The 27588-nt window shown below is 42.9% G+C and overlaps 2 protein-coding genes across 3 annotated transcripts in view; one reads left to right on the top strand and one right to left on the bottom strand.

The window, feature by feature from the left end:
* LOC124244195 (plasminogen-like) overlaps positions 1-15981 on the bottom strand; it is a 56286-nt gene extending 40305 nt beyond the window's left edge. For both annotated transcript variants that reach the window (XM_046670637.1, XM_046670638.1), the window contains exons 1-4: positions 15852-15981; positions 5469-5576; positions 1598-1733; positions 190-296 (exon numbers count right to left, since the gene is read on the bottom strand). In XM_046670637.1, the coding sequence (XP_046526593.1) occupies positions 190-296; positions 1598-1733; positions 5469-5576; positions 15852-15966 (466 nt within the window). In that variant the 5' untranslated portion in view covers positions 15967-15981. The remainder of the gene's footprint in view (positions 1-189; positions 297-1597; positions 1734-5468; positions 5577-15851) is intronic.
* A 380-nt stretch (positions 15982-16361) lies between these two features.
* The window catches only part of MAP3K4 (mitogen-activated protein kinase kinase kinase 4), a 138976-nt gene continuing 127749 nt past the window's right edge, over positions 16362-27588 (top strand). Inside the window, exon 1 of the mRNA XM_046670631.1 lies at positions 16362-16507. Coding sequence (XP_046526587.1) covers positions 16377-16507 — 131 coding nt within the window. The 5' untranslated portion in view covers positions 16362-16376. The remainder of the gene's footprint in view (positions 16508-27588) is intronic.

Raw genomic sequence — 27588 nt, 5'->3', positions numbered from 1 at the left:
GAGTGGGGAGGGGCGGGGAGGAGGAAAAGAGAGAGGAGGGGAGGGAGGAGGGGAGGAGTGGGGAGGGGCGGGGAGGAGGAAAAGAGAGAGGAGGGGAGGGAGGGAGGAGGGGAGGAGTGGGGAGGGGTGGGGAGGAGGAGAACAAGAAGGAGAACAGGAGGAGCAAGAGGAAGAAACCACCGTACTCACTTCTCTTTTCAAATAAAATAACATCTCTCATCCTCATGACTGGGGAAGACTTCCTGTTTTCAGCCAGGAGCACACATCGTGGCTCTTTACTGTGATATTGGAATGCCCTGCAGAAGAGAATCAGGAAACGCTGCAAATGTTTTCCTTTATTGAAGGAAAGGAAACTTTCAATGATAAGCAAGAGACTCTAAAGATAATTGTATCTTTTGATGGATCAAGGAGCTCAGAACTGCTACCTTCAATGGAGTTTGGCACAGCATCAAGGAAGTACTGTAAAAGAATACATCAACTCGGAAGGTACTCTGATTTTCTTCCACCTTTACTTCTCCCCTTCCAAATTTTCTGTTTCAACTGCTTAAGTCTTTCCTCACTCGCTTTCTTAATTAAATGCCAGAATATTTGCTTTTGAGTTGGAAAGAGGCAACTCCAATTGCTTTGAACCAATTCCCAAGATGGCCTGGGTGACTTTTGGACTCCTGTAATTTCCCCTTGACTTGTGCCTCTACATTCTACCCCTCAGCCTGCACCTCACACCTCCTTGCCCATCCATGTGGTCTTGCCGTGGATACTTGATCTGACATTCAAAACCATCCACAGCTACCTTTCCAGCCCCATCTCCAACCATCCACATGAACCCTTTGCCTTAGTCAAATTGGTCCATCACTGGGGCATCATTATCTCTCTCACAGGGGCACGCTGCTCCCTCTGCCTAGAACGCCTCCTACCCTATCGGTATTTATCAAGATCTCTCGCACCCTTCAAAGCCCAACTCAGTTCCCTTCTCCTCCCTGAGGCCTTCTCTAGCTGTCCCAAGCCCTGGGAACTGTTCTTTCCTCTGAATCTTTATAGATCTTTAATTTATTTTATTTATGTAATCTTTTATTGACTACGTCACTTATCAATAACTTGCATTGGCTGTATTTTTAAAAAAGTTTTACATTTTATCCAGTTTCTGTGACTACACCATACATACACAAGGACAAGTACTGGATCTTTTATCTATACAAAGATCTAACATACATACTGATAGATGTTATTTATACTGGATCACTGTATCTATATCTTTTTGCTCTTTAGGGTCTAGGGCACATTCAGTCACATTATCCTCAATAAATATTTACCAATGATGATGTTAGAAACTAGAGCTCAGAACAATAGCGGCTGATGTCATGTGCAAAAATGAATAACTTCCTTTTGGGGCATTTTTCTAAAGGGAACATTAATAAATTTTAGCAAGAAATTGCTCACATGGTTTCAGATACAGAGTCCAAACTCCAATCCTGTGAAATTCCTCTTTCCTCTTAAATCCTATTTTTGTTCATAAATCTATGGGTAAATTTCTTGTTATCAAAATAATAGTGTCTCAAACAGCAAGATTTCTGAGTACGTGTAATGACACTGAAAATACCTGCAAATAAATGCTGTTTCCTCCATACATTTTGCCTCGCATTCTTCTATGCTACTTGCTGAAAGCGGCTTCCTGGTGAAGGTAAACAGTGAAGCCCCCTGGGTTGTTACATAGTCATCCAGGATGTCTCCGTGACCTACCAATGGAAGACAAAAGTGGGACAATTAACAGCATTAACCAACACCATTATTTAATTATCATGACTTAGTCATCTATTTGCTTTGCATCAACCAAATAGAACTTGGAAGCAGGATGCGTGGCTCTGAATAAAAATGTGTAGTCACGAAAGCAGTCCCGTTAATAGACTGCAGTATATTAAAAGATCAGCTGGATTGTTAGATGAATAGATTAAAACTATTTAACAGCTTCCATGTTACTACATTAATGGGGATGAAACCTTAAGAATAAATTTGTTCCATCTGCTATTGATTGCCATGTCACATCAGAACAATAAGAGACCACCAGTGTGACCAATACTGATGTCGACTTGTTCATCCTCGGGTATATAGAGAACTTGGAGCTATTCTGGGATTCCTGACAGTATAAGTTTTTGTTGTGACCTTGTCACTTAAACTGATGTGATAAGCATTCTCTGAATGGTTCTACTTTGAGATAAAAAAAATTTGAGTGAGTTGATTATTTTGAGAATAAATAAGACCTGAATTAAGTCTCAACTGCAATACAAGGTCGTTTTCATACTGGGCTCAGGACAGTGACACCTCACTATTAATAAAGGAGAATTCATTTTGTCCATGATGATGACAGGTGTCTGACTTCTCTGAGGAAGTTGTAAAAAAGCAGAGCCTGGGACAAATACCTGCCTTGAGTTTTCTGTGAGATAAAATCTGAGGCAAAGGATCTGTCTGAAAGTTGCTGTGTCCTGTGGCCGAGGAGCCACAGTCAGGTTCCCACTGCAAGGCTACAAAGAGAGTCCCCTGGGCTGAGGCACCATGTGGCTCCTGAGCTAGCTTTGACAGCTCTGTTCCAAGCCAGGAGATGTCAACCTCCATCCTTTGGGTATGGAATACAAGTGGTTTTCCTAGGATGAGAGGTTAATAAAATGAAGACAGCCAAGTTTCCTAAAGTTTGTCCAAATGGGATTAGGCAGCATGGCAACCTTGGCCTCTTTGACGGAAGAGGTGGGAACCAAAGCCAGATTGACCAGGCTGAAGAGCAGCTTAGGAGAGGCAGTGGGAAGACAAGTCTTTTCAGAAGGCTGGCTGTGAAAGGACCATTTTCAGGAGGGCATATGTGGTCACGAATTTTTTTTTAAAGATGAGACATTCGAGAGCGTGTTTGGTTACTGATGAAAATTATCCAGTGGGAAGGATCATTAAGCGCCAGATCCTCATTCTCAGAAAGGCCATCTCTGCCCACCTGAAAACACACACATTGCATAGGGGGGATGCCCTCTAGCAGATTAGGACAAAGCCATCTTCTGGAGTCCACCCTCCAGTACCTCTGCTCCTTCATCCTTCCTCAATTCAAGATACTCCAAAGTGGGAGGGTGGATACTGAACAAGAAGTTGGCCGATGCAGTTGAAATTTAATACATCAAAAAGTACTTGATTAATGTTTCCAAAGATCATAGAGAAATCAATATTTTAGACCCATAGCCATGTCTTCATTCTGCATTTTCTCCCAATTTGAGATCTCATTTCCACGAAGAGTTGGGATTTGGTACATTCTATGGATCAGGATGTGATTTAAAAAACAACACAAAAACTCTATAAAGTGCATCCGATAAAGAGTTAAATTAAACTTTCCAAAGAGTTCTTAGAAAGTGGAGAAAGCTGGTGTATCAGTGGTACCAAAACAAGAAAATTTCCATTATATCACCCTTTAATTGTTACCTTTAATTATGTTACGTTGTTATGTTTCATAGCATACAGTTCCTGAGACCCACCTTTGGAACAGATAGCCCAAAGAAATATCCCAAAAGAGAATAATTTTTTTCTTTTTTTGCTTGAAAAGTTTTCCCCCCAAATTTTCCTTTATTCAACTCCAGGGCTTATATAGTAATGGGGTGTAATACAGTTTATTTATTGACCAAGAAATATTAAACAAATCTTTTTAGTACGAAAAGTATTTTTATATTCTAGACCAAATGTATACAGATATATATATCTCAAAGTAAGTGTATTTTATTGATAATGTGGTAGTGGTGTTTTTATAACATTAGCATGTATATGTGCATGCATTCTTGTGTGTTTGAAAGAAAAGCATTAGTGGTTGGGGAAACGCAAACTGCTTATCCATTTCCCACTGAGAAGAGGATATTTTTCCTCTCGCCAGTCATTTCAGCCACTGGAAAGATGAAACACTTTCACGGAAAAAAAAGATTAAATACCTTCCTTTCAAAAGGAGCTTAGGAAAGACTTTTCTCCCCTAGGTTGATGAAGACACGTGTTAATCTTGTTACAGAGAAGTTCATTCTGACACTTGGGTGTGACCCACTGAATCAGCCCGCACTGTTCCAGGTCCTGGTTTCCACGGGCTAAAACAGAGTATGTGCACCTGCACCCGCATACACAACCATTTCCCACAGAAATCTCTTCGTACAATCTTCTTCTCTGTGTTTTCTTTGATATTTCTTGGAATGGTTCCACTAAAGTCGAATGTATTTGACTCTAATTTAATGCACAACTGTAAAATTTTATCTAGCAATTCATAAATTGAATTACAAGTATCTATACACATTTATATGAATAACTACTAGCGTAATGGATGACTCCATTTGTATGAAATGTCCAAAATAGGCCAATCAGAAACGGAAGATAGATTAGTGATTGCCAGGGGTAGGGCAGGGCATAGGACGGTGGGAGCTGGGGGTGACAGCTAAGGGGGTGGAGTTTCTTTTTTGGGGTAAGGAAAATGTTCTAAAATATATTGTGGTGATGGTTGCCTAACTCTGAATATACTGAAAACCACTGGATTTTATGCTTTCAATGGGTGAACTGCATTGTATGTGAATTATATCTCAATAAAGCTGTCAAAAAAAAAAAGAACTATAAGGTCCTGCTTAGAATATTTTAAAGAAGGTTTAAACAAAGTCAAAAAAAAAAGAAGAAGAACACCAGATTCCTTCTTGGAAAGCCCTGGTTTAAACCCTGGTTTCTTCACTTCCTGGATTTGGGAGTTTGGTCAGTAGGCAAACAGCATGATTTTCGTAAGTATGGATTTCCTCCTCTATAAAATAGGGATGCCCTATCCTACCTATTACACCACTGAATAAGCTGTTATTATTAAAGGACAACATGCGTATGTATAAAAATGTGCCTGACCTAGCTCAAGCACGAAGTGAATATTTGTTGAATTATTTTTGCATACATCACTTGGTAAATTGATGCCTGTGGTTTCTCCAGGTGTAAGAAACAAACCTGTATGTATGGAAGTCCTTACTTAAGCCATAACCATCAGGGAACCAGTGAACACAACTCAAGACCAGTCAGAGAATGTATCCAAGGACAGACTTCATTGTTCTCATTTCAAAGAGAGGAACATACAACACCTTAATAAAAATGCTCTAAATTAACCAAACGGAGAACCAGGGAAAAAGACTAGCAACTTTTTGGACTGTTAAGCATATGAGATATTTTTTCAACTAAAATGACCATCACTTGGGCTCCATTTTTTTGGATTTAAAAAGCCATTCATTATTTTCTCTGCCCATTCATCTCCAGTACTCGCAGGGAAATTAAACTTATCTCTTGAATTGCTTAATCTTATATTTAGATTTTGAATTGGGAATCTCATGAATCAAAAGCTGAATTAAACTAGTTGCCCAATAAAGCCATTATGTCTCTATTTTGAATACATCGCTAGGAAAAAAATTCTTGATTAAAGGAAAAAAAAAAACTTTAAGTCTTACCTGACTTCAGAAATAAAAGCAGTAGAAAGACCACTTCTTGATGTTCCATTTTGGAACTGGCCAGCGGTGTCCAGAAAACAGCGTGTCCCAATCCTGAGATGTTATTGACTTACATGAAAGGAAATGCATCCACAAACAAGATAATCACATATAGTTAATTATTCTCCTAGAAGCCGATTGCCACCGTGCTCTGAGGGTTCAAACATTACCTTGACTGAAGGATCTTACAAAATGTTTGAGAGCAGAATTTGCAATAGATGCTGGGAAGTGGTGAAACCAGTGCCCGCCCCCTCGGCTGCCCCATGCTGCCTTTTTTTCTCCTTATTCCTCACCTTACTCCCAGTCCATCATCTTTCCAACTTAGCCATTTTCTTCTCTCTTCTTTCATTCCCTTTCTTTTCGGTGAAAAAAAAAGTCACAATAATAGCTCTCATTTGCTGTGAACTTTCGTATGCCAGACGGTCTGCTAAGTGGTGCATACACATAGTTTCATTCAACCTTGGAAACAAGCAATATTCATCATCCCCATTTTACATGAGGGGACTCAAGCTAAGAAAGTTTAACTTTCCCAACTTTACTTAGCTAACAACTGGTGGAGTTAATAAATGTAAGCTAAGGCATCCCCACATCCTACCAGTGTAGAAATTACAAAATAAATTAAAATATTTTATTATTATCAACATTTCTTTATGCCCGGTGGACTCACGTGTTTTCCATGATTGCAAATTATGTTATAAAAATATCGATCTTTTCCCCAAAACGAATTCACAGTGCATTAGATTGCCATCCTCATGAAATAAAGCAAGAGTGGTAAAATTAAGTTTACAGAGTCTCTCTCGGTTTCATTGCTGAGTCTGTACTTTTCCCTGGCTTAAGGCTAGAAAGGACAGGTAGTACATGCTTTAGAAACGCTATTTCAGTGTTTGAAAGTCTATTAATAGTTAAATCGACTCTATTTTAAATGTGAAACAAGAACAAGAAATACTCCTCTCTCCAGCTACAAACTCCTTTCTATAAATTATCTAGCAAAGTGTAAAGGAGGGCATCACACCGTCTTGGGGGATTTCCCGCAGAATCCCCTAGGACTGAAGGACAGTCATGCATCACCTAATGACGAGGATATGTTCTGAGAAGTACGTCTTTAGGTGATTTTGTCATTATACGAACATCACGGAGAGTACTTACACAAATCCAGATGGTATAGCCTATTACACACCTAGGCTATATGGTATTAATCTTGTGGGACCACCATCATATATGCAGTCCATCATTGACCGGAACATCATTATGTGGTACAACGTTCTGTACCATGCAGAATTCTCAAGAATAAAACGTGCCGGAGAACAAGAAGGTGGCACTATTGTGAGGGGCAGGGATGAGCTAGTCACATTTCCTAATTTTCTACTTTATTTTTGCTTTCTTCTCTCCGCAAACTCTTCCGCCTCACTCTACCCTCTCCCTCTCTGCTAGTGGCCCAGTTTATCAAAGGAGACACAAGGAGCAAGCAAGTTGAGAAATCAGCATTGGGCAGAGCTTTTTTCTTAAAGTATCTGAAATGTCTCTTAGGGGGATTATGTTGGCGTGTTTGAGAAAGCACTTCAGGTGAAAAACAGACTGTACCAATATACAATGTTTCCAGTATGCATTTATTTCCATTTAAAATAGTTTAGTACTGCTTCATGGATAAGGCACCTGAGGAAGAAAATTATCAGAAATTCTATAGTCACATAACTTTCCTTGTCCTGTTTTATTCTTTTATTTGGGTGGTGGTTGTATGCCTTTTGCCCCCTTTCCTCCTGGAAGCTTCTAGAATGCATTTGATTCTACCAATGCTATTCTGTAAATCAGGTTGGCCTCTGTGGCCTCCTGAGTACATTTTTCACCACCTTCATAATACGTCAGCATCATAGGAGTACTGATAAATCATAAAGCAGAGTTTTGCTCTTCTGCCACCAGATATTGTAGTGTGTAAAGAGAAGAGCAAAGAGGAGTGCATTGCCCAGGGGCAGACAGAGACAGGTGGGTGCATAGAGACTCCCATATGGCACGGCACCACGTGGTTTAGCTTCATAGGCACACAAAGCAATGGACTATTCTAGATCACACATGGGAACCCCACACTTATCTCTTAGAGGGATGCTGGATCGTGGTTTTGCTCAAAGCCGTAAAGACAATTCAAAATAAGTCTTCTTCTACTTGAGAGAATGGCAGAAACTGAGGAAAGAAATAAAGAAAGACCATCTTTGTACACTAATAGCAGGTTGAATACATTCTGAGATGTGTATCCTTTTTGAGTTCAATTCCTTAAGTATTGATCAACCACCTACTGTGTGTTAGATTCTTTTAGGATTATACAAAAGATCCAAGTTACAGCCTGTGCCCTCCCGCAGCCTCCACCTAAAAGAACTCCAGGAAATTTTTTTATCTAAGATTTCTGGAGACTGCTGCTGTACTTGCAGCCAGAGACAAGGACATCAAAATAAGATGGAAGATGAGGGGCTGGCCTGGCGGCGTAGTGGTTGGCTTTGTGCACTCTGCTCCTGTGGCCTGGGGTTCGCCGGTTTGGCTCCTGGGCGCGGACCTGCACACTGCTCATCAAGCCATGATGAGGCAGCATCCCCACACAGAAGAACTAGAATGACTTACAGCTAGAATACACAGCTATGTACTGGGGCTTTGGGAAAAAAAAAAAAAAAGAGGAAGATTGGCAACAGATGTTAACTCTGGGCCAATCTTCCTCACCAAAAAAAAAAAAAAAAAAGATGGAAGATGAATCTAATTTCTTAGCTCTGCCCAGCAGGAGGCCTGCAACCAAGATTCACTCACGCTCCCTTAAGAAAGGAAAACTTAGCTAGTTCCTCCCCTCCACCCCAGGCATTTAAATGGTAAATTTCTTGCAAGCACCTTACAAGAAAAGTCATGAACATAAGGTAAGTTAACCTCACCAGGAAAGCAAAGTAGAACGCCTCCTTCAGTCTTGCCTGCACCCACCTTTCCTAAAGTGGAAGTTATGGGCAGGTCACAACTTCCCAGGTGACATGCTTTCACATTGCCTGGACTTTGCACCTGCTGATCTGACATTTTCATCTGTCACCTTTCTGCACCAACTTTCCACCTTCCTCCAGCCCCAGTGGAGCTCCTCCCTGCCCAGGCTCTGCGGTCTAGGGACTGTCATTCTAAGACAGCTCATTTCCTTACCAGGAGCATCTCTGAATAGCCCCAGTAAGACCATCTCCTTTCAAAAGGAAAACAGCAAAAAAGAAATAATGAATCTATTAAGGGCTTAAAAAAAGCACGCCTTCATTGTGGAGCAAGGGTTCCTTAGCACGTTTATCTTTGCCCTCATGTCAATTTGCAGATTGCTTTCACTGTGTTAGTTTATCAGGGCGTATCACCTGGGACATGGCTCTCATGAATCTAAAAGTGGCTTTCTTTTCTTCACTCGACCTTTTTCTCAGGTCTGTTAGCCTTTGTTCCTCGGTTTCTGGGACCATGGAATGAGATCCTTATCAGCCTGAGCTCCCGTAAAGAGATAGCAGGCTGCCCGGTTAGCACAGAAGTTAAAATGTAACCCGCTCAGAGCACTTTCCGAGTAAGACCTGACTAAGTCAGCAGTCAGCAAGCCGTATTTTCTTCACTGAGCTGTGCTTGCGGAAATCGAGATGTTTATTCATCTTTGAAAAAAATAGTCTTCACTGGATATTTCCTCATCACACTTGTTAGATGCTTGAGCAAAACAGTAGCAGAGAAAAGGACAGTAACTCCTGGGTGATTTACCAGCCTCCCCTGACGGCACGCAGACTCCCCAGAGACCCAGCGAGCTGATTTCTGCTCAGAGGTCTAGATTCCCTACCGAAAAACAGAGAGAAACCAAATCATCCTTTCCATCTCTAAAATTCATTATTCTCTAAGCTAATTAAGACCAAAAAAAAAAAAAAAACCACAGTATTTGAGAGAGACAAGACATGTAGAAAATGTTAAAATCTTTTAAGAAAAACATGAGTACAGATAAAAACTGGTGAAATCTGAGCAAGGTCTGCAGACTAGTTCCTTACGTTGTACCAATGGCAACTCCCCAGTATTGATAACAAAATACAATCACGTAAGGGGCTGGCCCCGTGGCCGAGTGGTTAAGTTCGCACGCTCTGCTGCAGGCAGCCCAGTGTTTCGTTGGTTCGAATCCTGGGTGCGAACATGGCACTGCTCATCAAACCACACTGAGGCAGCGTCCCACATGCCACAACTAGAAGGACCCACAATGAAGAATACACAACTATGTACCGGGGGGTTTTGGGGAGAAAAAGGAGAAAAATAAAATCTAAAAACAAACAAAAATCATGTAAGATCTTCCCTTTGGGGGAGGCTGGTTGACGGGTGATGGGTATGCCATACTTCTGGGTATTATTTTTGTAATTCCTTGTTATAAAATTATTTTTGTAATTTTGTGTTTCTAATTATTTCAAAATAAAAAGTAAAAATACATGTCTTTTGTATATGTATATATTTGTATATATGCATATATTCGTATATATTTTATGTATGTCTATATTCGGATATGTGTGTCTATATTTGGATATATACGTATATATTTAATGTATACGTGTATGTACATGTTTAAATGCTTCCATAATATTGCAGAACTTCCAAAGTACAGTAACTTGTCCAAGCAGAGTCTAAAGTAATAGAATTTCTAAATTGGGGCGTGGAACTCAGGATGTGATTGATGTCTGTGAGCGCAGGGGAAGTGTGAGCTGGGTGGGAGAGGTCCCCTCCTCCACCTCCACCTCTCCCCCAGGCCAGACAGTCACTAAGGCCTGACTGCCACCTGCGCAGCAGCAGCTCCTGCCCATGGGCCTGAATCCAGAGGCTGGAGGCGTCCGGGCCAGCTGGGGCATTCCCAGTGCTCTGGGGAGACCCACCATCTCTGCACACAGGTAAAACCCCAGCTGAAGAGAGGTCCCCGCATCACCCCTGGACCTCACGTAGTGACCCCTCCCTCCTCTCTTACCCAGTCCAACAGCTCTACAGTCCCGCGGAGGCGTCGGAAAGTCCCTGAGTGATGCGTTGAGGGGGAGGGGAAGGTGTCAAAGAGAGTGAGCCTGGCTGTGAGCTCCAGGAGATGTGGTTGCAGGGTCTACAGTGTGTTTAGCACAATGCTGAGGGCAGGGCCAACAAGAGGAAATAACGCTTTATCTCCACCCTCAGGGAGTTTGTGACCTAATGGGGGTGGGGGCAATTCGGGTCTGTAAGTCGGATTGTAACGAGAGTGGCGAGTGCTGAGAATGGATGTCCCAGCTGAGACTTAGAAGACAGGAGGGATGAGAAAGGAGGAGAAGTATGTTCCGAGCAGAAGGAATAAGTGTGCAAAGTTCCAGAGGCAAGAGGTCCAGGCAGTTGAAAGTAATTTAGGCTGAAATGGGGAAGTGGTGGAGAAGCCGTGGGACCCAATGCTGCCGGCCTCTTAGGCTGCATCGAGGGGTTTGGACTTCAACCAAAGACCAGCAGGGACCATTGAAGGATTTTTAAATGCAAGAGTGGCACTATCCTTTTGTCTGCAGTGTGATGAGGGAATCATAAAATGCACAGTCATAGGAGGTGAGAGAGGAGGGGATTATGAAAGAGGGCAGTGGAGAAAGAAAGAAGGGACTAGATTAGAGACACGGTTGGAAGGTAGAATTGACAGGAGTTTGTGAGTGATTGAATTTGGGGATGAAATCAAGATGATACCCGCATTTCCATCTTGGACATTTGGTAGATAGTGGTATCATTTGGTAGATAGGGAATAAGATGAGTTTATTTGGAGACATGTTATGTAGGGAACTTGTGAAAGTCCAAGTGGAAATTTCCAGAAGGCAATTGGTTATTTGGGGCTAGAGCAGGCATTGGCAATCTAAAACCCATGGGGCAGCATTCTGATGCTGTATGTAAAGTTATATGGGCAAACAGCCACACCAATTCATTGACTATTGGCTACGGTTGCATTTGCGCAACAACAGCCAAGTTGAGTGGATGTGACAGTGGATGGTATGTTGGCCAGGGAGCCTATAACATATTTACGATCTGGCCCTTTGCAGAAAAAGTTTGCCAATTCCTGGTCTAGGGCCCGGAAAAGAGGTGTGGGCTGGAGGTGTAGAATCAGTTGTCAGCAGGTACACGGTATGGAAACAAGGGGAGTGGATGAGATCACCTTGAGAGAAGAAAAGAGCACCTGGATAGAACCCTAAGCAATGTGAGTGCTCGCGGGAAAGAAGTCCTTCCAGGTTATGGGGAAGAGTTAGTTAGCTGAGAAGAGACGTGACAGTACGTATTCACCGAAGCCAAGGGAAGTGAGAATTTTTTAAAGGTGGGAGCAGTCAACAGTGCCAAATACTTATGAGAACTCAAGTGAGATGGACCCTGCGCGTCCCAGCAGGTGAGAACAAATGAGGTCACGACACCTTGTGAATCCAGCTCTCAATGGCCCAGGCTCCCCACAAAGTCTACTCTGCCCGCCATTACCATCAAACAGATACAAACCCCAGGAAAAGAGCATTTTTCTTAAATAAATTCCTGACCCACTTCTGTCACACTCTTTCCTTGATATTTTTGGCTGTGTATTCTTCGATTGACTCTTTGTACAACAATGATTTTGTAACATCATGTTCTTTGAGGCAACAGAAAAATAGTTCATTCATTCTCTTTCATTTTATTACTGATAGATTATAAAAGTTTCTTTCAGCTTCATCGCTCATTATTGATAATAAAAGATAAATTATCAGGATTGTTGTCAAGTTTCAGAAAAATCTCCATCAAACTATTTTTACGTATGAGCTGTAAGATTTGGAATAATTCCTACAGACTGTCTTCTAGCTTTGTACTTTCAAATCCACATATCATATCACATTACTGTGATCTACATCCAGGTGATCCAATCCACAGTCCGGCACATTCTTGTCGCACCATGAGGTAAGTCAGCAGCGTGGATGTTAGGAATATTCTGGAAGCCATTCTAGACTGGGTCAGCCAGCAGTAACTTACACAGAAGTGACTCCACACCATAAAAATACATCCCACTGAACCCAAACGGAATGAACCCCAACGCAATTCACCTTTGTTGAATCTCAAAAATTCTCACACCGGCTCCAAAGCCACTTAACACAAAGAGATGGAGGGAAAGTCAGGGTGGAAAGAAACAGAGATTTTAACCAAATATGGCTAAATTTTACAAAAGCATATGACCACATGAATACGCTGCTAGGGCCCTTCCAGACAGGCCTGTTGAAGTTATCTATTGCTGTGGGATGAATCACCCCAAAACATGGCGACATAAAAGAAGAACAATTATTTTATTATCTCATAATTTCTGGAGGCTGACTGGGCTTGACCAGGTGGTTCTCCCAACTGGGGTCTCTCTGAGGTTGCAGCCAGATGGTGGCTAAGGCTGGAATCATCTTAAAGGCTCCCTCACTCACACGTCTCATGCTTAATCCTGCCTGTCACTGGGACCTCAGCTGAGCCTACGGAGCAGGACACCCAGAGCCTCTCCACGCATCCTGGGCTTCCTGGCAGCATGGTAGCTGGGTTCCAAGAGAATCGGGCAGAAGTTAGATCTCCTTTATGACCTAGCCTGGAAAAGTCACAAGCATCATCCCCACCATAGTCACAGGCCTGCCTAGATTCAATGGGAGGAGTGTTGACCTCACACTGTAAGAAGAGCAAATGTGATGGGCAGTCCTATTGCGGCCATCTTAGAAAACGCCATCTGCCACGGGGCCCATGGCAGTAAGGGGCCCTGCAGCTTAAGCTTTATTAATTTCACTGTAAGTCTGTATCTGTTTACTCATGTTCCATAAGTCAGCCCTTTTTATAGCTTATCAACTGTGCTCCCCTAAGACTCCTCACTCTGCCACCTTGACACAGATCAAATCCTTGGAGTTTGCCCAGAGAGCTTCAAACACATCTGTTTCTACTGAAGGTCAAGCCAGAGACCACAACTGCCACTACTAGTGATGCCAAACACCCCCCATCACTGTCTTTGCTAGATAAAGGGACTTGTTTATTTATTCCGAGTGTCCCCAGGGAATAAGCTCCAATCAGTCATTGTGCCCAGAAAGGGAGGCTTTCGCTAATTGAGAGGAGACCCCACTCCATTATGTTCAATCAGGAGACGTAACAATGCAAAGTTGCCTGGGGATCCAGAGGGTTGCAATCTTGCATTGTCATAAACGTGCAATCCTTCCTTCAAAAAGCATACCAAAGTTCATGCTTTTGGCACCATGGTGTCAGGGCTGGAATGGATTCCTGGTGTTAGCCCCATATTCTGTCTCCAACCTGACATCATGGTGTTGGGGCAGACCTCTGCATGTAAAGTTCTTTTTCCACGCAAGGTCCATTCTGTTCCAGGAAGCCTGCATGGCTTCCCACAAAGTGGTCAGCCCTTTATATCTCTGAACTTCAATAGGCATTAGAGTGTTGACATGCCAGTATTTTTCTCCCGGCAGCTCTTCTGTCCCCGGGTCAATCAGAGGAGGTGGAGAGAGGGTCAGGAGGGTCCTCCTGTAGATCTATTGGGGCCACTCCGACTCCACTCATCAGCACTGTCTGAGCTCCGGTTCCTACTCAACCAAAATGTGCCTTGACAAAGAGAAAGACTGAAAAGTGTTCACGGACCTGAGCCATGAGGGGTCAGCAGAGCAGTGGGAGAAGCCGGGCCACAGATGATGAGTCGGGGGAGATAAAATGGAAGCAACACGTCCAGATAGCTCTTTCGGGAAACGCGGCCATGATGAAGGCGAGAGGGAAGACAGAACAGGAGCTGACGGGAGCTGTGGGGTGAAGGCCACATCTCAGAGCTAATAGGAGAGCACCAGTGGCTGATGAGAAGACGGGAGAAGGAGGCACCGACTGCGAGATCCGAGAGGAGGATGGGAGCCCAGCGCGAGAGGAAGGAGAATCCTGATCCAGTGACCAGGAGTTTTTTCCCAAGGCAGGAAACTGAGAGAATTTCCTTCAGGAATCTATTTCCTCCCCAAAGTAGCTGTGTTTATCTTCAGCACAAGGGGTGCAGGTTGAGGAAGGAGATGAAGGAAACAGAGAAGTTTTGAACCAGTCCACGAGGAGACCCACAAAGAGAACAGAGAGGAACACCAGGGGCCGGCTCCCCAAAGACGCAGCCTGAACTCTAGAGCCTGGCAGCCCGTCCGGCCCCTCAGGAGGATGAATTGCCCCCTGGATTGATCCTGTTTTCATGGGTGCCCTATCCCAGTGGACAGGCCAATTATTTGGCTTCCAGCACCTCGTCCCTGCCCAAAGTTATGCCAGTGAAACTGCCAGAGCCAGGTTCCCATCCAAACATCTGGATCTCACGTGACTGCTTTTGACCACCCCATTGCAATTTACATCTGGGAAGAAGGAACAGCAGCAAGAACAATAATACTAGTTACACTTGATTGACTCCTGGCTGCATACCAGGCCCTATTCTAAGCACTTTACATACATTATTTCATTTCCTCTTCATCCCGACCTTAAGAGGGAGGTACTGTTATCATCATTCGAATTTACTGATAAAGAAATGAAGAGAGGTTCGGTGACGGGCCCAGTGTCACACAGTTTGTGAGGCTGCACGGGCACAGATTGACAGGGCATCACATGCCAAAAGCGGTGCCTCTCAGCCCTGTGCCTTGTCACTGCAGAAGCCCTCCAGCTTTCTGGCATCGCACAGTCATCAACCGCAGCACCGAGAATAAGCATCTATTGCGCACCTATAGCATTTGCAGAATTTGATGCTCACTCGAGCAACGGAAGGTGCTCCTAGCAATGGATCCTAGCAATGGATCACCCTCGATGGAAGCCCCAGCAATGAGGCAGGGCCAGGACTGGTGGAAGAGCAGAGTCCAAACCAGAGAGAAGGGCCTGAAGTGTGCTGCCTGGACCAGCACTGAGAGGGATGCTCAGCCTGGGGCCACTGCCCAGGGACTGTCTGCCTTGGTTTACACATTTCAACTTCTTGTATCGAGCTTGCCACTTAATGGTGCAGAGTTCTGTGGGTTTCTGTCTGCAGGATAAACATCACTAAGCAGAAGGTAAATTTCAGGAGGACACGTACGGCGCGTTGTATTTCCATTTTATGCCCCCAAACCAGCAGAGGGTGCATTGGAGCTCAAGTTAAAACCTGTTCAATGCACTGAAATGTTCCTTTTTGGGTCTCTTTCCCTATTGATTGTTCATATCCACAAACACCTGTAAGGGCATCAGCTTTGCATGCAGTCAACAACTAGCAAGCAAGGAATCAGCACATCCAACAACTTCTTCTCCTAAAAAAACTTGTTTGTAAGCCTAGTTTTGCAGAGGCTTGCTCCTTTGGAGAGACAGGTAAGCCACAGGAAATCAAGTGGATTGTGTTACCTGCTTCATTTGGAAAGTTGGCTTCTTGCAAAAGCTCAGAGTTTCCGGAGGCAGAGCACTGACACCACCTCCCCTCGGGCCATCCCAGCGCCTCAAGGCAAGAGCTCTGACGCATTTAAGACTTAACTCCAACTCACAGAAGCGCAAACAACCTTTCTTCTCCACCGTGCCTTTGAAGCGCTCTCTACCTTCTGGAACACATCGCAGCGCGTCCACCGACGAGGGCCGGCAGGGGGCAGCAGACCCCACCCTTTCCGGCAGCGGAGGCTGAGCGCCCGCGCCTCCCGGGTAAGAGTGCCCAGGTCCCCAAACCTGTCGCAGGTTTTATCCTCAGTGACTTCGCCAGCAGATGCGTTAATTCCCTTCTGAGGCTGCAGGCTCTGGGGTGAAGGAGCCAGGTGGGGCGGGGCTGAAAGGGAGAGAAGAATTCAAAGGCGGGGATGGGAGCGGGTGCGGGCACGTGGCCAATGCCTGTGGACAATTTACGCTTGTGATAGGGAGGCGGAAGCTGCTCTGGAAAACGAGATGCTCGCCAAGGCGGCAGCTGCCTGCATTCCGGCAAAGTCACCGGGCGGCGGCAGCGACCTCGCGGCCAGTGCCCGGGCGGTGGGAGCCAGGGTCCTCCCGGGGGAAGGATGCGCAGACCGGAAGGAAAGGTAGGGGAAGCCTGCGCTGGCAGCTGGCCTGGGGTTTTCTCTGGCACGGCCCGCGGGTCCTCAGCAGGCCTCCACTCCGTCCAACAGCTGGCTCAGGGTCTGCCCGCAATAGGGTGGATCGAATCTGTGAATTTTCAGTGAGTGAGGGGGATTTTCACTTCCCACGTGTGTTGATGCATAGGCGTGATGTTCTGAACACTGAACCTTGGATCTAGAAGCTGGCGAGGACACATGTTTTGGAGGCAGGGGTTTTGCTTGTCCTTGTTTTGACACCTTTTAGAAGAAAGCATGTGGGATAGGCTGGGTTCGGAAGACACGATCAGGAAGTCAATACCTGTATTTTTGGCCGGAGAAACTCAGACACCGGAAAAGCCCATATAGTCAGTTCTGCCTCCTTAACATGCCCAGTGTGACTTTGTCATCTTCCTTCTACAGAATTACCTTGTTTTATGTGATAGCTGTGTTCCTAGAAAGCTATACAAAACGATTTTTGTTTATTAAATCTGATTTAAAAGGCAAGCAGTGGCTTACCATCGGGGATATTGACCCCAGGTAAAAAGGGAGTAATACACCCTTAAATATGGGTTCATGTGCTCTGTCTGCTTCATGTTATGTAGAACTCAGACGAGATGGTCTTTTCATGATTTTCAGAATTACGAGATTTTTCAGAATTCATAGTTATATGGGGGTAGGGAATTCCTAATTTCTCTTTAAATCTCTTTCCCCTTATTTACAGAAGAAGGAATAAAGGAGAAACCTTTTTATTTAGATCAGTTTAATATTTATCCTCTGCTATTCTGAAGTTTAAGCTTCAATAAATTAATATAATAAGTAAAATTGTTCCTCTTGAGCTAATTAATATGCTTAATACCTGAAAAGCATTCCAATTTCTAAAGATTCTACTGCATCAAGTAACTTGACCCATAGGATATACATGTGTATGTGTGTGTAAGTAGATAGATATCTTTGTATGGAAAAGGTATATTATACATTGTAGTGAGTTTGTACTTTTACTCTCATCACTACGACCCTTTTTAAGGTAAAATAGTAGATTATATAGATCTGTGAGATAAGCAGCAAGAACAAAAACAGTGCATGTTTTTTGTGGTTACATAAACACACAAAACATCGAAAGTAATCTGTGCTGTTGGTCAAGTATTAAATTGTTGTTATCAGCCATCGTGATAGTCTATTCAAGTGCTGATAAGTGCAGAAGGCAGACTGAATTCCCTGGGTGTCATACCTTGGACGTTGCTCTTTTGAATAGGTTACTGGTTGTTGTTGTCTATCTTTCCTACACAAGTAGAAAACAAGAGTCCAAAACTGGATTGAAGAAAGTGGACATTTAATGCCGTCACAGCGCCCTACTCGTAGAAGGTGATCAATAGATGTTTTCAGTGATAGTGGTCGCTGGTGCTGGACCAGTCGTCGCTCCCTCCCTCTCTCTTCTAGATGACTATCCTCCCAGTATCTGCAGGCAGCTCCCTTGTCCCCAGATCTTCCCATCTCAGAGCAGGCATCGCCCAGTGCTGCAGGCGTCCCCAGAACTCCATCAATATCCTGTGAAAAGGTGAAACCTTAGAGAAGACCCTATCCTCCAGAGGTGGTCCAGAGAACTAAGACAGAGCCCTGTGGGTCCATTATTATGCGTCTCTTGATCAGGATGCCCTATTTCTATAAATAGTCATTTTCCAAAAGACTATTCATTTTAAACTAGTAACTCAGCTGTCCTGTCTGTAAACTGCCCTGAAGCCAGCTCCCCACATCCTCACAGTGGAGCTGATTATATAGTCCTTTATGTTATGTTAATTTAAGAAACGTTAATTATATGGAAAAGTGTACAGATTGAACAAATACCGAAGTAATTTGCCAACTTTCCTACAACCTGGAATTGACAATTGTGAACCTTTCATTATTTTAACATGATCCTTAAAAATAAAAGATGAAATCCTCTTTATTCTCCACCCCAGTCCCTGGGCCCTCGTCTCGTTTCCTCCCTAACTTGAGCCCCACAATGCTGTCATGACTTAGTGTGTACCCATCCAAACCTGTTTTGGCATTTAAAAAATTCTTTTAATATAATTTAGTTTTTCAAAATCAATTTTATGTGTGTGCGTAGTTTAGCAAGTCAGAAAGTTCTGCGAAGCGCCTGCATTTCCTCTTCCCAAAGGCAACTGCTTTGATCTCCTTAAACTGATTCTATTGGCATTTACCTTTAGATCTCTAAATAACATTCCGATCCTGGTACTTCTTGAGTTTTTTCAGTTTTAATTGCTATCTATTGATTTCCTGTTCTGGAATATAGGATTTGGCTCTCTTGAATGCACCTGTCAACATCACACCACACACACACACACACACACACACACACACACACACACGTCCTTTTCCCATACATTCCCAATATAATTATAAAATTATATTGTAATATTACTTATATAAATGTCCAATGTTCATGTTTTTAATGGCCATAAAAATGCAGTTTATAACTGAGTCATGTAGTATACTCTTACATTTCTCCCTAGAACTAACAGTTGTCTTTTTTTGTAAACTTTTAATGTATTTTCACTAATTCTACCCCAAATTCTCTACCAGTTTTGCAAATATTTTCTGTACATATCCGAATCCATTAGGTAATCTAGCTATTTCCTCATCTTAGAGATATTTCTTCTGGCACCTTCTATCCTGCTCCAGCCTGGACTGGGTGCGCCCCGTCAGGCCGGCTGTACAACTGTCGTGTGAACTCCATCTGCTGTCATCCAGTACATCCCTTTGCCTCTTCATTATTTCATCCCCCGTTTCTTGGATCCCACATCTTCCTCTTTTTAAATTTATTACTTCCTCGTTTTGTGGGAGCAAGTCCTCCAGTATCTTCCTTAGAAAAGATACATGGAATCCATTTTTTTTTTGAGGTGAAATTCACACAACAAGATTAACCATCTTAAGGTGGACAATTCATTATCATCTCAAAATGAAATCCTATACCCATTTATCAGTTACTCTCCTTTTTCCTCATCCCTGGCCTTTAGTAACCACTTAGCACTAATGTTTTCCAGGGCCAGCCATGTTATAGCATGTATCAGTACTTCATTCCTTTTTATGGCTAAGTAATATTCCATTGTGTGCACATACCACAGTTTGTTTATTCATTTATTCATTGGTGAGCATTTGGGTTGTTTCCACCTTTTGGCTATTGTAAGAGTGCCACTGTGAACATTTGTGTACAACATTTGTTTGAGTACCTGTTGTCAGTTCTTTGGGGGTATATACCTAAGAGTGGAATTGCTGAGTCAGATGGTAATTTTATATTTAATACTTTGAGGACCTGCCCAACTGTGTTCCATGGCAGCTGAACCATTTTATATTCCTATCATCAGTGAGCAAGAATTCAGATTTCTCCATTGCCAGCCCCCCACCACCCACAAGAGGGGCCCACCAAAAGGGTAGTAAAGATATCAAAAGCTTCATTTCACAAGGATGAGGGTGAGAGGGGAGCCACTGGTGGGAGAGATGGTGGTTTCCCCAAGGCCGAAACAAGAAGGAAGTGATAGCTGATGTTACAGGATGGAGAATGCCCACAAGATGGGGATGCAGAAGAAGACGGAGCCCAGGAGTTCTGGAGAAGCTCCAGACTCGATACAGCCAGGGATGACCGAGGAACAAGAAGGGTCTAGTTGAAAGTCTATGGAGAAAATGGTTAGTCCTTCCTCCATCCACCGCTTCCCACAGAATTCCTGGCATTCCACTCCCTCCCAAGGCAGGAGATGGAGGTTTATCCTTAGACAGGGGAGGGCCCCGAGATAGACCTCTCTATATTGACATCTGTGCTGCTCACCCCAAGAGGAATGGGAACTCTCCACCAAAGCTCCTTAAGGAACAGATTTGGGGGGCATTGGTTTTGTGGGTATGAGGCAAGCTGGGAGGAGAGTTCTGTGTGATGGTTGCACTCTAGTGGTCGAGCAATGGGTCACATGACTGAAGGAATCAGGGTACTTTGGGTTCAGGGTACCAGGATTTTTGGAAACAATTCTATTGAAAAGCCATGAAATTATAGCGTCTAAATTAGATGCCATGCAGCCATTTAGTTAACTGCTTTATAACCGGGTCTTGAAATTAACAAGGGAAATCAACCTAAACACGGTCTGTTCAGCTCTTAGGTGTACACCTCAACTTTCGTCTACCTGTGCCTGTTTATTTGTTCTTTGATTTGGATCTGTTTCTAATTATTTGTCTCATTGCACATAGTAACCATCACTCTGCCCTTAACCATTTAAAAGAGGAATTCTGAGGAGTTGACGCAGAGGTCACCTCATCCTTCCTAAATCCTTTTTGTAATTGTCTATTGCAATTTATTTCCCTCGGCTTCCACCTCATCTTCAGTTTGCCTTCTAAAATGCCTCTTCTCTACAGCACAGCTTAAGAAAATTTCCATTGGAATTAGAAAGTATAACAAATTATAGCAGTTTATTTTTCCTTTTCCTATTTCTTCTTTACAACATCTTCCCTTTTATTTGCTTTAAAATGATTTCTGAGTGATTGCTTTGTTCTGACTCCGCTAGAACTCCCTTCTTGTCTGTTTATCCTCGTTTATCAAAACACCTCGAGCTGCTCCTCACTTCGATTTCTTATTCAGATATTTACACGGCTTTTATCTTCGCTGGACTACTTATCCATGTGGGATTTTGACAGTCATTCTGTCAAGATTTTCTTTTAATGTGTGCTCAACAGAGGCTCCTGTTTCTTTGTACATTTTGATTTTTACTACCTCTATTTGGACACATTTTCTTTTTCCCTGTGTTATTAAAGGGAAGGTTTTGGTAATAAATAAAAAGAGACTTTAAAATACCATCGACAATAAATTGACCTTCCCCATTTCGATAAGAAGACTGAGGCCAGCGAGTTCTCTGAAGATATAGAAAATGCCACTGGAGAATGGTTTATATACCTTTGATTAAAGAGATTTGAGACATTACTGCCATAAACTGTTTGCTATTGAGCGCTCTGCCTGTTTGGGTCAATATAACTGTAAGTATGTTTTGAATATCAGAATTTTCTTTGACCTTAAGTGTGCATTTGAGCAACTATTAAAACTCTGTGTAATCTGTCAGATTTCTCACAAATGCCTTTCCCAAAGCAAAAGAATTTGACTAGTCTAGGTTCAAACCATGTCTCACCTTGTACAAACCTACAAAGATTACTTGTAACTGTGTCAACATGCCTATATCCAGGGGGAAGGTGAAACAATTTATCAGTATTGCTAATCCATGAATGTTATAGATCAAATAACAGAATATTTTTATTTTTTGTTCATGTCTTTAATGAAACCACTGCCCCTTGCATCACCAATTTTTTTCCTAGTTAAAAAGAGAGAGGACTCAATATCACATATTAAAACTACCTCAAAGGTTCATTGACCCTATTTGTTCTTAGGAATCTAGACATCCAGATGATTCCCAGTTTTTGTCTTAATGAGTTGAATAGTTATTGCCTAGTTGTTATAGAATAAATAAGTACAGTTTTGTTTTTGTTTGTTTGCCAGACTGTGAAAACAATAGTTAAATCAGGAGATCTTTTACAGTCGCTTTTGATGGTGGTCTTCTGGTCAGTTACATTATCATTAAGGGATGTCTTAATTTTGAGAAGAATGTTGATTCACAGATATAGATTAACTAACTTGGAAAGGCACATTTATGGGTGATCATAGCCTATTCTTTTTGTTAGGCATCTAAGTAAAGTTTCAGATTGCAGTGTCATCATACCTACAGTGGCATGTCCATAAGCCCCCCATGGATCATGTTTTGCCCCTTAGCTATTTTTGTATTTCATTTGAAAGAAAAATACTAACAAAATCACGTAAAATATTTATTTTTGTAATTTGATGATTCTAGCCAAAGTAACTAACCTGTAAGCTCATTACAGCTAAAATTAGACTGAAAATCTCCCTTCACCTCCTCATCTCATACCACCACTACAACATGTATACTTACCTTACTTTTTCCTCCTTTCCCTGAAACAAAAAGACCATCTCACCACAAAATAAAACCCTAGGCAGGTGTACACAAAACAGTGAGAGATCATCTAGAAATCTAGAGTTAGATTCAACAGAGCACAAAATCATCAAAAATTAAAAGAGAGCACATACTGAGATTCCACAAAGCTGTTTTTTTTTTTTTTGAGGAAGATTAGCCCTGAGCTAACATCTGCCGCCAATCCTCCTCTTTTTGCTGAGGAAGACTGGCCCTGCGCTAACATCTGTGCCCATCTTCCTCTATTTTATATGTGGGATGCCTACCACAGCATGGCTTGCCAAGCGGTGCCATGTCCGCACCCGGGATCTGAACCAGTGAACCCCAGGCCACAGAAGCGGAACGTGCGAACTTAACCGCTGCACCACCAGGCCGGCCTGCACAAAACTTTTGAAAATGCTTTTATTCTAGATATTAAAGGTCAGTTTGCTCGATTATATTTTGAATACTTTTTAAAGTTTTGCACTTATGAAACAAAATCATTATTTACTATGTACACACTTTCTTGAAAGCATGTCAACCAATATTTAGACTTTAATTTTTATTGAAGAACTCCACCAAAGGCCTCTTTTTTAATCTTGTATTTTTTTTGAACCAAAGTTATCGTTTTCCAACCAGGCAGTACAACACACAGGCACGTGTGAGCAAATGTACACTAACACACAAAGACACAGCCTTAGTGTTATGTGCAGAATTCTTTTTCACAAGACCTATTTTTAGATGAGTTCTGCCCCAAACTATACTGTTTCTTTTTTTTCTTTTTTTTTTTTTTTAGCTAAGAGCAATATTTCATTTACAAATGTTTTTAAAAATATGTTTGAGCCTTCTTGGGAATAATCCAACTGTTTTGGTGAGCTCCCTCCCTTTTTTTTCAAGGTTGTACAAGTACAAAGAGTAGATTCAATGTGTTACATAAAGGATGTCCTCAGAGGAGACAGAAGTTTCTTCTAGTTAGCAAGTTCTTTGCCCTTCAGGTAACAATTTATCACAATTTGACAAGATACACTTTTTAAATTTGAGGTTAAGAAGGAAAGTAGAAATAGCTCTGGGCCAAAAGGAAAGGCTGGCATGAAAGTATATAATGTGTTGCGATGCCATATTTTACTCCACACCCATATTACAAATAAACACAACTGGAGTATAGTATAAAAATCCTCCAGACATTTACGGTGCTAACACTGGGGCATGTGTGCTATATTAAGAGAAGTGGTATAGGTGTTTGCATTTGTGGAAACTGGCTGGTAGTTTTCATGACAAAATGCTTGCTCCCCGCCCTGCCCCCCAAAAAAAGTCTTCACAAACTTCTTCATTGTGATCGTATAGTTTGTAATTAGAAGTTCACCTTACACGTGGTTAGAGATGTACAATTTTCATTTATAAACTTTGTAGATTATCTATAGGCAGTTTGCTCTCTTTGGTAGTCATTTTAAAATCTGGTTGGCCTCTCCTTTCTATCTGAACACTGCCTGGGGTTTCTCCCCTTCCAGAAACCTCCTTAAATTTCCCAGCAGTGTTTACAAAATAGTAACTAATTTTGAAGATAGCAAACCTGCTCCGAGAAAGGAGCACACAGTGAGATTATTTGAAGGTAAATGTGTGTTGTTTTGATAATCTGCTGTTTGGAATGGTGACATCACCAGGCAGTGTGTCATTCACAGAACCCTGCCCAGGTGCTAGTCTCTTACCAGTTTGTTTACCTCAGACTATTCTAGAAACAAGTTAGGCTATGACTCAGGGCGAGCACGGTGATATTTTGTAGCACTTAAAATAATTCACCAGAGTGTATATTGATTTTATATCTCTTTAGTCATGAAACAGGGGGAACCATTGTATTTTGAAAATATGGACAACTTTTGGTATGATTGTTATCTGTCCAGCCAAAGCCAGTAACTTTCAGGAAGCTTAAATCAACTATTCCACTTTTGGGAAATCAGAACGCCATTATTTAACTTCCACATATAGTAATATCACTTTCAATTATTGGGCTGAGAATTACTGACATGTAATATCTACAAAGATCATTCTTTCATTAAACAAACATGTATTGATGTCTGTTTTGTATCAGGACTATGCTAGGTGCTAGGCATGCAAGGATAAGAGAGGTAATCCTTGTCTTCCAGGAGGTCAGAAGCTAGGGAGGGAAACCAAGCCACAGACAAATGATTATAATGCAGCGTGGAATACGTAACCTTCAGGATGTGCCCACGGTACTGTGAACACAGAGAAGCATTCGTAACTCCACAGGACAGGGCAGCAAGGAAGGCTTCCTAAGGGAGGATGCCTGAATTGAATCAAAGAGGATGAGTATCAGCATGTCCCCAACCGAAGTGGGGGAAAGGGCATGTGTGGGTGGGGTGGTAGTAACGGCGGAGACAGGCCCTCGTGCATGACAACAAGGATGCAACAAAGAGTATGACGCACTCCGAGGAAGGATAAGCAGTTTGGTGTTGTTGGCACGTAAAGTGAGAGAGAGAACGAGGCAAGGGAGGAAGTTGGCACAGTAGGCAGGGCTGACCCCTGAAGGCTTTGGGGCCATCTTAATAAGCTTGGACTTTGTCCTCAGCCAGTGGGGAGCCATTGAAGATTTTAAGCAGGGGAGTCAGAGGGTCAGAGTTGCATTTTATGCAGATCAATTTACAGAGGACAAATTGAAGAGAGCAAGACTGAGCCCTGGGAGAAGAGTTATGAGATTCTTCGAGTCACCGGGGGAGAGAGGGACTAGATGGTGTTAGGAATGGAGCTGGGAGACAGCCTCAAGAATTGTAAGCATCACATCACCAGAACGTGGTGACTGACTGGACGTGAGCCGGGAAGGAGCAAGAGAAGTCAAGGGGCACTCCTAGCGCTCCAGCTCAGGTGACTGGGTGGATGGCAAGATGGAGAACAAAGAGGGGTCTCTGGAGGGCAGATTATGGGTGCGGCTTCCTCTACACCTGCCACCCCAACACACACGCACGTACACGAGTACACACACATGCTATTTAAATCCATCTTTCCCGCTCCCCTAGTGCAGCAAGCTTCCCCTCCACGAGCATCATTGCGCTTCATTTTAATTGCTTACTTAATTGTCTATTTCCTCAGCAGACTGTGAGCGCCTTGGACCAGGGATTGTGTTTGCCTTCTTCATTCGTTATCCATTCCCACAGTTAGCAGGCTGCCTGGCCCATAGTAGGCATCAGTGACTATGTACAAAAGGAATGAGTTCAGTTTTCAGATCATAACTGAGAGTCAGCCATACCTTTTCGGTTAGTTTTCTACAGTCTCTTCTTTTTTTTAATGACAGCCCTGCTGAAGTTATTTAATAAAGAGACTGGAGCTGTGGACACTGGTGAACCCGGGTTCCGGTCCCAGCCCTGCCCCTTGTCAGATCTGTGATATTGGGCAAGCAACTTAGCGCCCTCCTGGGTGTCCTTTCTTCATGAGTATACCATGAGTATACGTGGTTAGGCATATGGATGGGTATGATTGCTGGGGTCCTGCCCAATCCTGATGGTTTACAAGAAAGGAAGACATTTTATAGGACTGACCAAACAGAGAAAAATAGTAATAATACATTAAATACTTTATTGAGCAGAAAAAAACTCAGGAGAACAGAGAACCCAGACTCTGACTATACTTACCTTTAAACTTTCCAACTTTTGGGATGTATATGGACTTACTAAACCAAAGAGAAATCAGCTCGAGTGATGTTTGTTACATGTTTCCGTGTGGCATCGCTGTTGTCCTAAGGTCTTATGGTTCCAACAGTTATCAGGCTAAGAAGTAAGGGGCTGGCCCGGTGGTGCAGTGGTTAAGTTCGCAGTTTCGCTTCTCGGCGTCCCAGGGTTCGCCGGTTTGGATCTCCAGTGCGGACATGGCACCACTTGGCACACCATGCTGTGGCAGGCGTCCCACATATAAAGTAGAGGAAGATGGGCATGGATGTTAGCTCAGGGCCAGTCTTTCTCAGCAAAAAGAGGAGGATTGGCGGCAGATGTTAGCTCAGGGCTAATCTTCCTCAAAAAAAAGAAAAAAAGAAGAAGAAGAAGTTCAATGAGACATCAATGTTCCTGGTGTGCTGGCGTGTGCCCCAAAGCAGCCCCATGTGTGCCACAAACTCATTTGTCGCCGATGTCTCTCTGTCCCTAAGAAACCCTGCATTGATTCTCCTTCTAAATGCTTCCTCCGCTTGCAAAGCATCATTATACTCCATAGAAAAGAATGTGAGCTCAGAGGCGTCTTTGTCCAAAAAACTTTGAAGGCAAATTCCTTGAACTTTTGAGACATTCAACATGGATGCGTGTGTAACTCTGGCAGGAACCTTTGACATATTTTTCCATCATTCCATTTATTGTGACTTCCCAGGGATATTTCACTGTTGAAAATTTAACTAGAAAAGAAAGTACGAGTTACTCTTGCTAGGTTTTAAATAAGCTTGAGAAACCCATTGGTTTTACACTAATCGATAATAACCTTCTTAAGACAGCTGTGGGTTTACCTTGCTGACGTAGCAAGGTGCGCTGAAGTGACGTGCGTGGATTAAGTTTCTGTGAATCGAAACATGCTAGGCAAGATGCTTAGTTAAAGGAATTGGTCATGTTCCTTTTTAAGGTGAAAAGCCTACTTTATAGGACAGTCTCCTAACTAACCTACTTACTAGTCCCATATTTTATGACATCAGAATAGCTGCTTCTCCCCACCTTGACCCTGATCCAAGGCATCTTCTGTCTCATCTGGACTATTGTTGTGATCTCCTAGCTGGCCCCTTAGTTCCACCCTCGTCCCCACACAGCAGCCAGAGCGATCCTTTTAAAATGTCAATATGTCTTAAAGCTTAACTCCTCTATTCAGAACACTCCAACACCTCCCCATTTCTCTCCAGGGAGAATCCTAAACCCCCACAGTCGCACACACCAGGCGGCTCCCCTCTCAGGGTCTCTGTGCTGACTTTTCCCTCCACCAGGGACCTCTTCCCAGAGACCACACGGCGGCCCCCCTGCACTCCTCCAAGACTTTTCTCTGCTCCTCACCGGCTCAGTGAGGCTGACCATGACCACTTGATTTAAAACCACAATT

This window comes from Equus quagga, chromosome 8 (assembly GCF_021613505.1).
Source record: "Equus quagga isolate Etosha38 chromosome 8, UCLA_HA_Equagga_1.0, whole genome shotgun sequence".
Classification (NCBI taxonomy): domain Eukaryota; kingdom Metazoa; phylum Chordata; class Mammalia; order Perissodactyla; family Equidae; genus Equus; species Equus quagga.
This window is presented reverse-complemented; position numbering and strand designations above follow the sequence as displayed.